At 43.4% G+C, this 14568-nt stretch overlaps 1 protein-coding gene across 1 annotated transcript in view; it reads left to right on the top strand.

Moving 5' to 3' along the window:
* The window catches only part of MEIKIN (meiotic kinetochore factor), a 976054-nt gene that overhangs the window by 636600 nt on the left and 324886 nt on the right, over window positions 1–14568 (top strand). The window contains exons 9-10 of the mRNA XM_086928855.1: window positions 3689–3783; window positions 10670–10831. Of these exons, the coding sequence (XP_086784981.1) occupies window positions 3689–3783; window positions 10670–10831 (257 nt within the window). The remainder of the gene's footprint in view (window positions 1–3688; window positions 3784–10669; window positions 10832–14568) is intronic.

Here is a 14568-nt window from a genome sequence, read left to right as displayed (position 1 = left end):
AACTTTATTGGCCAAGGAGATTAGGAAAGATAAGATATTCTGGTGGAAATAGCTTGGCATCAGTGAAGATGACTGCTTCCTCTGAAAGTTCCCATTTCCTCAAGCCACCAGTCTCTAGAAAAGGGGTCTCCAATGTTTTCAGTAACTCTTTGGGCATTGCATGGTTTTTTCTTGCCTCCCAATGCTCTTTTCACAGGAGTGGTTTGCTGCGCCTAAATGATAATGTCCCTCACTGAAGATACTGTTAAGGAGAAGGAAACATTTCTTATTTTCATTATGTCATACTTTGAGGAACATCCTCAATGAAGTCCTAAGCACCCTCCATCCTTCGCGGTGGAAAAAAAACAAACTAGGAGACATTTGATGTATTAGCAGTATCCTTACTTGAGTACGACAAGATGGGACAGGAGTGATGTTCACTTTTTAAAGGAATAGTCATTTTTTATCTGCTAAAGTCTGCAGCCTATTTTGCAGCTTGCTATGTTACCTTTAAAAACGTTTGCACAGGTTTTTCTTGTTGGGTATGTTAGTCTAGTGACATTCTCTAAATTGCAGAAAATAGGCCAGTATGGCAGTAAGATAGGCTTTTTCCTTTCTTTTTTTTAAACAGTGTTTATAAAATGTATTACATGATCTTGCATGTGGGTGTGTCTGTTCACTGCTTGCTTCTATAAATGAAGATCACTGGAAGGAGAGCTAAGGTAAGAGGTGAGTGACCCTTATTTTTACAGACGATATTCAACAGTAAGGAAGCAAGATTTTCCATTCATATCTTAAACACAGCCTACATATTTCCTCTCTTGTATTATAGTTGTTTGAACAGTTTTTTTGTGCTGTTGCTCAAAGGGATATTTTACTACTGTGTAGTTGTGTAGTTATTGATCTTCAAGTGACTTTGGAAAATTCTCAAACTCCTTTTCATCTGTGAAAAGTCATAGAAATTGATATGAAATGCTCTGCTCCCGATTTCACTATGATAGTGTTTTTCAACTAGTTTATATCCTTCTGACTATTATGGGAAAGAAGTAGGTTTCTGAAATTTTGAAGGATACGAGGATCGGACCTCTGCCTCATGAGCCTCTCCTTTCGAGTCAACCTCTTCCCCACACCTTCTTGGATTAACTGGTCGTGACCTATACCCATAACTGTGCCCAGTATGGTCCTATATCACGAGGAGAGAGTTAAGAATGTCCCCCTCTCCTCTTTTTGCGACCTCTCTGCCTACTGCCTGACTCCTGATCTCACTTGCCCTATAGCCGGACTCCGGTTTAGGTAGGCCTTGTATTCAGACATGCGGTCCACTGGCTCACCCATTTTTTCGTGGATCTGTGATCATTGGCTTATTTGATGTACTGCGCGTCCTGGGGTCTTACCCAGGTCTATAAGCTTTGCATTCCCAACCCATAGGATCAGGGACACCAAGTTCAATGCACCATTTCTTGAGCAGGGAATTCCAGGTTACTGTATCCTCAACACAACCCACTGAGCATATCTGTTGATGTGGTTTTGTGTTTTATGGGATACTAATAGTCCCTTGCACACTCATGGATAACTAGAAACGGTATATCCATTTTGACATTTATTTTAAACCAATTAGTTTCCAGCTCCTGAATCTAGCACACACAATATTGCTTGGTAACATCATAGAACATAGAAATTAAAAGTAAAGCATTTCACAAACAGTGAAATTGAGAGCTAGTTCAAGCACAAGGAGATTGTGTCTATGCGAGATCAAAATCCTGGCACTAGTTACTGAAGGCAAAATGCTCTGCTGGGCCTCAGAGTCTTGCTGGAGCCTTCTTCAGTTAAGATTACATCTGATGCTGTGGCCATCTGGATCTACGACCTGTCTGTTGTTTCTCTCTCTTAAGTGGTCAATTCTGGGGACATTGGATTGACCACTGCCATTTAGCCTGCATTGCAGAATCAGATGGGGAGTTTTTTAAACACTATATCTAACCGGTTGTAAAGTACATCACCTATGTAAAAAGCCTCTAAGTATTTTCATAATCTTTACCTTATGTTTACTATAAGCGTCTGCTTCTAAATCTTTGACATGTAGATATCGAGAAGATGTACAAGGCTTGTCACTTGATAGTGTAGCAATTGAGGCTAAGTGATGTTTAGACATAAATACCAGTTCTGTGAAAAATGACGAAAATGGTGACTGAACAGTGCAGACAGACTGAAATGGAACCTGGACTGTATGGGTTTAGGAACCTAAACCTAAAATAAGCCTAAAAGCAAGTGATTAAAATAAATAAAATAACAGAATTATGTGGGGAAACGGTGATAATTTTTGACACAACTAGAATAACTCCTAATTTAAGCCGTCACTGAATGTGTTTTTGCATGATATTGCTCACCATAACTTAATGACACATTTACAGAACAGAAGCATATGCAAGAAATGTCCATTTGATGGAAATACAGTTCATCACTTGTTTTTTTTTCAACGAAACATCTGTTCAAATAGCAATGAAAGGAGTCGCTGCATTGGAAGACATAAGTTCAGGACATCAGAGTATCATTAGTCCCTCCCCTTCCTACTTTGTCACGTTTACCTACCTCTATTTGAGTCTGTATACTCACATATTCACTATCAGGACATCTGCTTTTAATTGTTTTTGCCTGTATCTTTTCCTCTTCTGTCTCTTAGAAGAGGACTTACTGTAATCTTTGATTGTTGGGGCAGAGTCCTGATTTCCATATAATCAATCGCACTTCTCTGTCCTACACTGTTATAACCCTACTAACAGTTTTTGTGACAGCTGCTTTTGCATTGCAAACTGCTGGTTTTTAATGCAAAATCAATAAAAAAAGATATTTAAAGTAAGCAGTGTTCAAGTTAACTAAGAAGCATAAAATGTGTAAAATAGCACGAGACAGATGCAATATTTTTAAAAGGAGTCCTTAATTTTATTTTACTGCAATCTTTGATAGATTCCATTCATATTGTGGCGTACCACCGAACATACCAGTTGTGTTCTGTTCCATCTCTGTAGAGCATAGGTTGAAGCTGCCATATTCCAAAAGCTTTGTAAAATGTACTAAACTTTAAAAGGAGCTAGTTGTGGTGCTGTCTGTTGATTTGCCTTGGTTTAATTTTTTGAATGTATCATTTAAAGACTTAAGGCATTTAGCTTAAATGTTTTTGCCCCAACCCTTTACAGGTTCTGTTAATATCGAATGTATCTGGAAACTAGAATTACCAGGCCCATCAGCATTGCAAGCAATGTAGAAATAATGAAGGCACATACATTCTCCCAGTGGGACCCAGTGGATCAAAGTACCCAAATCTGTTGGTGAAAATATTGTCAAGAATAAGGCAGTACGATAAGAATTAAATGCAGTTAATCTGATTTCTGTAATATTTGCTATTTTTAAGTAGACTCTCAGTCTCCATCTTGTAATGGGGCAAATTTCCAACCCCCAAAGTCACTTCAGGGCTCGAATTTGCTAGTCTCATCAATGACTGTCTCGTGCTGAGGCCCCATTTTGCTAAATGATAATCCTTAGTGCCTATTACATTCATGGTGCACAGTGACCTTGAAGCACTAGCTATAGTGTGCCCTAGATTATCAAACAATTGTTTAGCTGGTGTAAGATAGTACAACCTCATGACAATCTGTTTTATCCATTTAGAAGTGTTCATGCTACAAAAATGAATACTCTTGCATTTTTGTAGGAAAACATCTGTATAAAATGAAACATCATAAGGAGAATACACCTAAAAGTATACGAAGAGCAACTCCCTGTCGACCTGTGAAACCTTGTAAAAATGTGAGTGATTTGAGTAGTCAAGGTTGTATTTCAGAAGAATTACAGGGTGCTATTATGTAGCAATGAAGGTAACTAACTTTTCTGTTATAATTTGCAAACCCCTGGTGTAAAAGAAAACAGTGACAAAATTCAGACTCTTTCTGGTCACCACTAGCCACTTCCCTTAGCAATTTCCAATTGAATTTCAAGCATCATATTGTAAAAGAAGACTTTACGCATTGCTGTGACTGAGTATTTGAAAAGCAGCTTCTTTTCACTGGTCCTAGAGAAGTAAGACCGGTTTCTGAAGAGTAAAATTTGCGCCACTCAATTTAAGAAAAATAGTCGAATTGGATATATATTTATCAACGATCCGTGGTGGTATATCACAATTGCTTCCTTGAGATTCTGTATTGATTGACAACCTTTGATGTAGTTAAACAAAATTGTGTGCTGTTAATGTCTGAACAATTAGCACTTTGTAGCGGAATACAGAAAAAAAGATAAAAGGTGAAATGTTAAAACGTACTTTTCAGATGAAATTACTGCTGCAGCATTTCCAACTAGTGAAAAAATGCACCAGTAAACGTTTGGTAGTTGGAGAAGTCCTTGTAAATTGTTAATACATTTTTGAGAGTATTGTTGAAGATATTTGTGAATCCCCAAAATATTAGAAGGTTACTTCAAAAGTAGATTGTAAACTACAGAAATAAATTTCCAGCTGTATTTTTAGCATAGATTTGTAAAACAGACACTGCAAGTGCCTGCACAGTCTTCCTTATGATGGAGAAAGCTTTATTAGTATTAGGTATGTGAAAAAAACGGAGAATGAAATTTATTTTATTATAAGAATTTTATATAGCGCTGGCTAGACTCGAAGGTATCAGAGCGCTTTACGTAAGGTTCCACATAGTTGTCAAATTATATCAGTTACAAATTACAAAAAACATACCATTAAAAACATTAAAAGAACATAGAGGGTAAGTAAAATGGAGTGAAGAAGGGAAAGGGGGTAAGGTATAGATACAACTGAAAGATGAAGGGAAAGTCTGCCCCAGGTCTGACTGGGTAGGTGACGGCCACGGGCGAATCCACAGCCCATCTCCTCTTCAGCTATCAGGTAGCTCCACCGGGCATCGGTCAAATAGCTAGGTCTCAACGGAAAAACATTTCAAGAGCAAAGATGACGAGAGGAAAGGAGCGTCGAGGGGGAAAGGGGTAGGGTGAAGGAGTAGGAGGGGGATACAACAGAGACAATGGACGGTCTGTCCAAGGTCCGGCTGGGTAGGTGACGGCCGAGGGGGAATACACAGCTCATCTCCTCTTCAGCGAACAGGTAGCTAGACCAGGCGTCAGTCAGATAGCCAGGTCTCCACAGTCAAGGGAAAGATCAATGAGTAAATGCTCTGGAGGTAGAGCAGGATGAAGGGTTCAGTGAAGGCTGTAATCAAGATCGGGTAGATAGCCAGATCAATTGTCCATGAGTGGTAGGGTGTCATGGGGGGACCAACTGAGGCGGCCATCTTGAGGTCAGGCAAGGCGGTGGAGTCTTTGCTGCTAAACTCAGTCTGTCTCCAAAATTCTCCAAAACTCAGAGGCAAAGGGGGTGTAGACAATGCTGTGGTGGTGCATGAGGACAGGGCCAGTGTCCACATGGCTTCATGTCACTCAAATCAATTATGTAATCGTATGTACTTGGGGTGGCTGAACCTCCTGCTCCGCTCTCCTTTTCCCGTTTCCTTCAGATGCAGAGGGATCCATCACTGGCTCAGAAGCTTATAGAGTCGCGATCATCAGGATGCCTCATTGACTTGCGGTGCTCAAAGTGCAGTTTGCATTGGGTCTTGTCAGTTTTCCCCATCTTGCCCACAGCTACTGCACCGAGGAGGACTACCTGCGACCCTGCCGCGTGGGGGAGGCGACGCCAATAATTGGTGCAGATGCTCAAGAGTCACTCCAAATCACAACTGTGAACTCCCAGCGCAGAAAATCAAGTCTCCAACTTGATAGAAGCAAAATTAGAAGTTTCACAGGGGCGCTGCTGTAGTAGTCCTGCCAAAAAGGAGGTATTCCATGATTAATGCGCAGAGAACAAAATTATTAAGACACTGCCAACCTGACCCGGGTCCTCTACAGCGTTGCTAAAGTGCTCAAATATCAGAGCCCTGGCAGGAACCCATTAGCTCCCGCCTGCCCTCCTGCTGCTATAGCCAAGACTGACCATGCCGAAGTAACAACTGCACCATAGGATGCACAGTGCTTGCCCACGAGATCCACATGGGTGGGGCACCAGTAGGGGGCAGAGTCGATTCAACTGTGTAGTTGCAAAGGCCCAGATGCACAGCGTGAGCACTCCACTCCTTCAGGAACACTCACCACACTATCAGGCAGGCGTGATCTCATGAAGTCAACAGGGAGCCCTGTCCTGGCTTAATAAGCCGTGCAATGCGCAGTCCAACCACCACACCTCTCCCGGCAGCATTGGGACGAAATGGCTGGCTCACCGATACTGTAAGGAGGTCCGTTATGTAATTAGGCAAGGTGGAAAGGGTAAAGTCGCACAGAAAACGCAGTCCCAAGAAATATGCCACCGCCTAGCGCTGGACACCCATGGGCGTGTGACACTGCGCACCCGGGCCCACTGCGCACCCGGGCCCAAAGGACCTGACCCCCCCTCCCCCCACGCAGTATCCACATGCTCCAATGAACGCAGCCCCGATCCGTGAATAGGGCGCGCTGGAGGTAAAAAGCACACCGCAGTCAACAATACAGGCGGGCAGCACTACACAGCACTGCTGGGAACACGCAAAATGGCCGCCGGAGGCCTCAGGCAGGGCATAGAACGCAGCAACTCGTAGTGCAGCAACCAGGGACAGCGGACCTTCCAAACTTCCCACATACGCTCCCTGCTGCCTCAGACGCTGATATCTGTTTTTTTGGCAACCAGCTAACTCGAAGGTGCAGAATAATTGAGGATTGATGAGGCGGAGCCCACTTAGGCAGTGGCCATGTCGGAGTCAGGCTAGCCACGCCTTGAGTGTGACCTATAAGGTTTACTGAGGGAGGTCAACTTTATTTGTGATGTGAAGCTCTTGTTTAACTAAATTTGTAGTCTTTTGCAGTGAATCAAATTCTGGTCGTCTTGGTGGAAAGCGGTTGATAGTATAGGTGGTGGCTTGATGTTTTGTAGTGATCCTGCAGTGACATCACAGGAGAATGTCAATCACTTAAAGTTCTGAAAACGACTTAAAAAACATTTGTTCCAGTGAGAGACTTTGTGGTCGCAATCCTCTGGCTATCCTGAAGGAGCAGTTCTTCTCTGGAGAATCTATATTTAAAGTCGCAGAATTGTCCTTCCCATGCAAGGGATCCTCAAGCACAATTTATCTTTTTTTTTTTTAATACTCACGCAGACACACATACATACGTGTGTGCTTGTATAGAACGTACATTTCAATTTTGAAAAGTACATTTTTAAAGAACTGGAAGAAAAGATTCGTACAGCCTAACAGAGTTAGTTTATATTTAACCAATATAAGCAAAGTTTTTTAAAGAAAAAATTGAACTAAAGAGGTCTATGTAGCCAGCCAGAAATATCTGGAAAGCTGACATTGCTCTTTTAAGGAATAACACTACACTGGTATTTCATCATACCCTGCCAGTGGTATATAAGTGAGTACTCTTCTGGAATTCAAGGATCCTGAGAAATAAATACTCCATTTCTTTTCTAATCAGCTGCGATTAGGTAGTGTTGGGTATCTACCTTCGAATCCAAATCAAGACAATAATGTGTTGGAACAAACTGTTTGCTACAGAAATAAATGGGGAGGAGAACAGAGGCTCTCTTAACGGTTTGACACAGACCTTAAAGTAAATTACAGGACAACAAAGTCCAGTCCTGTGCGAATTTTAAGCAAACACTGACTGTGTTTGAGGTCTAGTTCTTAAATGAGTGAAACTCAAAATTGTAAAATGTTTGATTGATCATTGATTTATTCAATATTTTTTTATCAAAAGGCATTCTTCACCAGCCAACATGTGTTTCACGACTACACGTCGCTTCATCATGGCCATGTAATCCACGTTTTACAAATGCTGGTTAATAATACACAGCCAAACACTGTAGCACTGGTCTCATTTGTCGTTGTGCATGAGAAATACAGAAGAGACACAGTCCCATGGACCCAGCAGAGAGGTGATCTGATGGACCATCGGATATAAAGCCTTTGGTAGATTGCGACCCTTCAGGCAGATAAAAGAAAATCTGTACTATGTCTTGGAATGCTGTCAGATACTGATTGGATTGGGAATGATGTTGATTTCGCTTGATTTATTCATGGGGCTTTAGAGTAGTCATTGACATCTGGAAAAAACTGCTGAAGCTCTGCATACATGGGCAATTTCAGCAGTCCATCATCCAGGTAAGGATAAATGAAAAATGTTTTTGTCCTGAGGTATGCAGTGATCACCATCATGCATTTAAAAAAAATTATTGTCACAGATTTGAGTCTGAAGTGAAGAATTTTGTTTTGGTAATTATTGGAATGTGCAATATCTCATTGCAATCAAAATGTGAACGACATCCTATAGATCTCTGGTACACATCTAGTCTCCTTGTTTTGGTTGAGGGTAGATCTGATGGAAGAGTAACATATGAAATCTTTTCATCTGATTGGCCTGAAATATTGTGCTGGTCTTTTCTATTCCTTTTTGGGAAGGAGCGATCTTCTTTATAGTCTACTTGTCCAGAAGAATGTTGACCTTGCTGAATTAGATTTTGTTAGATCTGTGAAGACGTCTGCGGAGGTAGGGTTGGAGGACAAAATCTTAAACTCAGATTAGCCGTTTTGTACAAAGTTCAGCACCCACTATGTCTTGTGATAATTCTTAATTGATACTTCTCTCTCTCTGAAATGGCAAATAGAAAAGAGAAAAGGGAAAAGTCGATGCTTAATAGGCTTTCATGCTGTAGCAGACGCTTGATATCCCCCTCAGTGTTTGGCTGATGATCTGAATTGTTCAGGTTGTTTCTTTTACTGCTGCGGGAAGTACTACTGTGGCCACTAACACGTTTGAATCTTGTTATGCAAACAGATAGGGGTTGTTGCAGGACTGCTTTCTATATTTATTTCCTTTTTTATAAGGCATTTGCCTTCCGGATGTCCAACTTCATGCATTGTATTTCTTCATCCACATAGGAGCCAAATAAATTAGTCTCATAGAAAATTGATTTAACTTCTTTACTGGGCTGCTGGCTTTAAGCCTGAAAGTCTGAGTGTTTCAATGTCTATTTTTTGTATCCTTTGATGTTGAAGGTTGCCTCCACATTACACCTGCTGCTCTCAATAGAAAGCATGTGGAGCTATTCCCGGACTCTGTTGTCCAGGAGCATCAGTGCTTCATTCGGCAGGATCTCTCTCTAAAGCTCTATTTTGCGTAGTCTTTGAGGCGATTAAGCAAACTATGGTCGAGTAAGCCCCTCTCCATGCATTTCGGGCCTTCTAGAAGTGGATTAATGGCATTGTTGCCTCTCTTCAGCATGCTCTTCACCAGGTCTTCCTGTCCTTAAGTGTCCTCCCAGACATTTTTCCCCTGTAAGGGCATTCCTTGGGATGTTGAGAATCTTGAAGACAAACAATGCAGATGCTGTAGAAGTTTGGCACATAGGTAGAAAATACTGTTAATCAGATCTGTAACATGGTACATAAGCATTTATCAGGCTGTTAACATTTACGTTAAGAAATGGGGGATCAACATAGCGCGGACAATACAAATATTTCTTCTCTTATATACATATTGTAATGCCATATTTCTAAGGAAGTAAGGATTTGCTGTAGATAGTTTTTGAGAGTCTTACAAGATTGGGTGTTGTGTGAGAGCAGGCTTGCAGGTTTTGAGCAACGAGACCAATAGGTTTCAACCAGAGTGTTCCAGTCCTGACGTCCCAGTAAATAAAATCACTGAAATCTGAGTACATAGAGAGATTTGGATGCGCTAAAGCAATTAAGGTTGGCTGAGAGTAAGTTGCTTTTTTCTGTAAAGTTTTATTGAACAATTAAATAGATACAGCATTATTTGTGGCAAGGGAGTACAGTGATATAAAATACAGTTGATGGTGCAAGCAGCAGATCATGAACAGCCCCTTAGCGATAATTATATGGTACACATACACAGGGACATTGCTGCCAGAACAGTGTCTTAGTGGGCAGGCATTCACAGTGGTGTCGGCGATTCTTGTGCCAATAGGTGTGAATGAAGTGAACCTCAAAAATCTTTAGGTGTTGATTTAGGGCAAAGTCCCTTTGCATAAATATCTATTTGGTGTCTGCAGTAGATCAAATCTTAGATCCAATTACTGTTTTTTGGGCTTGATTGCCTCATCCAGAATATTGCTTCCCACCTCTAGACGAGTAGGAGGGCCATTCTGACAATTGCCTCACTGTATTAGGCACCTGATCAGTAGCTCTGAGGATTGTCAGCTGCGGGTTCGGTGCCAAAAGGATATAAGTCGGTTGAGAGTAAGTTATCTAGTTAAAACATATAAACTCAAGGGGAGGATTATTATGGCTTTCGAAAATGAGGTCAGTAATGTTGTTAGGGAAGATTATTATTTTTTTTTTTTTGTGATGGGTAAGTACCTTGTCTAATGTTTCAAAAGACTATTTGCTGAAAGCCCACTAGAGAACTGTTAAAAGTAGTCAAGCATGCTAGGAGCAAGTGAGGAAATCAGTGTTAAGTAACTGAAATCTGACTGCTGTAGCTGCTGAGTGTTGAGGCTTGAAGTGGATTGAGTTTTCTGGTTGAGGGCTTAGGAGTTGGGGTTTATGGTTTATTCCTCGTATTCTGGAATGTTAATTTTTTAGGATTCATTATATGTGTAGTGTAATCTTTTCATATTTTATTCCAGCACAGTAATACTACTAAAACAACGAAATCTCGATGCAAGAAGAAAGTAGCATTTTCCCTCCCTGTGGACTACAGAACTCCTTCATGCACCAGAGTTGAATGTTCAAATGCCCCCACCAACGCATCTGTATCCAAACCCTCTGAAAATGTCAATATTTATTCGGTATGTGTTGATGAGTTTTAAAATGTGTATCTTTTATTTAAGTATTTATACTGTTCTTGGCACAGAGGTAGCAAGGGTTCATATTCTGAGCCGTGTGTTTGGTGAGACATGCTAAAATTGGAAAAGAGAATGCAGTAATCTCTTAGAGCTGTACAAATGTGAGATGTGACAATGATTCTTTATTGGTGTGATTAATAAAAACCAATACAAAAGGATGATCAATATAAAAGGGATAGTTAAAATTGAATAATATAATATATATATACAACTCTTATTCCTTAAACGACCATTTGGTGTTTTATAAAATGCAGTTAGTGTTAGTCCTTTAGATGTGCCAAGGCAAACTTCCAGTGGGAGCCAGACTGCGTGGGACCCTCATCCAGATAGTTCCCATGCGATGCCAAGGTTGGCCTGTCCATAAGAGCTTGGTGGGCGTGATAGATTAACTTAGCAAAATTGGGCAGATGCTTCACTCTTTCCAGCAAACATAACTGAAGAACAGCCTCATTTGCTATCCGCGTGCCCAGGTGGAGAAGAAAGGGCCTTAGATGGATTCAGCGGACTGGCAACAGGGCAGGACAGCATAGTAAGATGTGAGCCAGGGATTGACGCTTGTAGTAGCAGAGGCGGCACTCTGTAATGACTGGTCTTACTTTAACTGAAGGATACAGATATTTTAGAGGGAGCGAATGTAGTCTGGCTGCAAGAATCCTTTGTAGGGCTTGCCTCCCCACCGGCTGTGTGAGATGTGGTTTAAGGCCATATGATGTATGAGGGGAGCTTTGGGTCTCATGGAAGCCTCTAGCTGTCAGAGCTTCGATGTCCAATATACGAGAGCATGATGTTACTTGCTTTTTTTATTGATGTTTTAATGGTGGTATACTTTTTAAAAAAAAAAAATTTTTTGGGAAGACCTTTATTATCTGAAGTACAGTTACACAGCTTCTGGCCTACAACCCAGCGGGCCGGCCTCAAACGATGAAATCAGAAGCACATATGAGTCATTGTACACAGCCAGAGTACCGACAGCCCAAGGCCCGGTGGCGCACCAGCCAGCATCTAGCAGCATAGAGCTTGGAGCCGAATATGGAAAGCAGTTAGAAAGTCATCTGAGGTCTCATTTTTTGCTTTTTAGTTTTTAACAGAAACATTAGAAACGACATTACCCTCCCCACGCCCCCCCCCCCCAACCTTCCCCCCTTGGAGTAGTACAGCAGGGGTGCAACAATGCATGGGATCGCAGATACGATGCAAGTGGACCGCCCTCCATAGGAGAGAGGCACAGCAGAGCAGTAGCCATGCCAGAAAGCAAGGGAATCGAGGAAGTGCAGTAATTCGGAAGGGTCAACCACAGGCAGAAGCTATGCAATCAGTGGCCGGTCACGGGCCAGGCGACCAGCGCAGGTCCAGAGGCCTCAGTACAAAGCAGCAGTTAAGAGAACAGGAGTGACCTGCAGCCCACCGTCCCCCATCAGGCATCCCCCTTTACAGCAACTCTCACACAGAGATACAGGCAGAGCTAGTCATCATCAGTCAATTGCGCCAGCATATAGGTGGTATACGGACCCCCGATGTCGCGGGGGCGGGAGCGCGCTGGTAGTTCTTCATAATAGCATGTCAATTGATCTCGACAATATGCCATGTCCTTCAACCAAGTCTTTACGTCTGGTGCCCGTCTCCCCCCCCAGCAGGTCGCCACACCGTGCTTAGCAAGTTGCAGCGCCAGTGCCACCAACCGGCGAACGCCCAAAGGAACTCCAGACACCATTCCCAGCAAACATATACGTGGTGTCGCCTCAATGGACACCAATGTCATAGCAGATAGTGCCTCAGTCACTGCTATCCAAAACCTAGACACTCGCGGGCACGTCCAAGCCAGATGCAGAAAGTCAGCCACAGCAGCCCCACAGCGCGCACACACAGATGAATCACGCAGGCCAAATTTAAAGAGTTGTTCCGGTGAGTAATACCATTGTTGCAAGATTTTATAATGCAAAAGTCTAAAGTTCCCATTAATGGCAAACTTCCCGGTCATAGCACAGCACTCCTCCCATTCATCCTCCACGAGCGGCACCAGCAAACACGCATCCCACCTGGCCTTCGCAGCCATATCCATGCCACACTCTTCATCTTGTGAAATTTTGTACAACCTCGAAACCATTTTGACTCTAGAAGTAGCAGTGTACGTGAACTGTAGCGCAGCCAGCACGGGCGGCTCCAACGGAAAAGTGGGAAAATGAGCGCGCACTGCGGCTCTCAACCGGACATACACGAAGGTAGCCATGGTGCCATTGTTCGTGCGGTCCCATATTGATGATAAATCCAGAAAGCGGCCTGCCGGGAAGACGTCCCCCATCGTGGTTATGCCGGCATCCTGTAGGAGGTGGAGGGCCCCTATCTCACTCGAGGCTGAGATGTGCTCATGATGGAGCAGTGGCATGGCCGGCGCATAGAGTGGCAACGAACAGACGCGCCTGCCCAACTCCTGCCACGCTCTCACCATGCTCTGCACCGTGTCCACCTAACCCCTTTCATATACAGAATGTGAGTTTACAATTATTGCTTGCAACGGTTGCACTGCCGCCGCCTCGATCGCCACGTGCGGAGTATATGGCGGCACCAAGACCAAGTACGAGGCAAAATGCGCCTGCGCACATAGATAGTAGAGCTTCATGTCAGGCACCGCAAAGTCGCCCCTCTCATATGGCTAGGTCAGGGTTTCCCATTTCACTCGCGGTTTCTTCCCTCCCCAAGCTAGAGTAGTAAGCAGGGACTGCAACGTTGTGAAAAAACTCAATGTCAAGCGGATCGGGATGTTGACAAAATAATATAAAAATTTGGGAAGCACCACCATTTTGATCAAAGCCACGCGGTCCGCAAACGAGAGTGGCAACAGAGTCCAGCGCGCTACTTGGTCTTCCAAGTTTGAAATGGCCACACGGTAGTTAGCCCTAATCATTTCTTGGGCATCTCTATGTATCCATACGCCCAGATAGCGGACAGGTTTGTCAGCCCAATCCAAAGGAAATTCTAACGGAAATGGACACGTAACATCCGTCAGGGGCAGCACTACGGACTTTCCCCAGTTGATCGACAGGCCGGAGAAATGCTCAAACCGCACGTACTCCCTGAGCACCCCATCTAGATATCTGTCTGGTTCTCGAATATAAAGCACCATGTCATCCGCGTACATGGACACCGCCAAGGAGCGTAGACGGAAACAAAGAGACGAGGATGCGTGCCGCTGCCGCAAAATACAGGCTAGTGGTTCCATAATGATGGCAAACAGTAATGGCGAGAGCGGGCACCCCTGCCTCGTGCCCCTCTGTATGGCGAACGGTTCTGACACGCGTCCGTTCACTCGCACACGGGCCACAGGATTAGTGTACAACAAAGCAATTAGCGACGTGAAAAAGAACGGCACCCCCATGCGATGCAGTACGGCCATCATGTAGCTCCAGGCCACAGAGTCGAATGCTTTGGCAGCGTCCAATAGGACCGCCACCGCAGCTAAGTCAGGTTTGAGTAGATGTAGGACCGCGAACAGTGCTCTAAGGTTATGTGCGGTGGAGCGCGCCTGAACAAATCCAGATTGGTCCGGCAACACCATCACCGGCAATAATAGTTGCAATCGCGGGGCCAACACCTTGGCAATGATCTTAACGTCTGTGTTCATTAACGACAACGGCCGGTATGACTCACAGCAGTCCAGAGGTTTGCCAGGCTTCGGGAGGACC

This window comes from Lissotriton vulgaris, chromosome 7 (assembly GCF_964263255.1).
Source record: "Lissotriton vulgaris chromosome 7, aLisVul1.2, whole genome shotgun sequence".
Lineage (NCBI taxonomy): Eukaryota > Metazoa > Chordata > Amphibia > Caudata > Salamandridae > Lissotriton > Lissotriton vulgaris.
The sequence above is the reverse complement of the archived record's forward strand: the minus strand, read 5'-3'. Positions and strand labels throughout refer to the sequence as shown.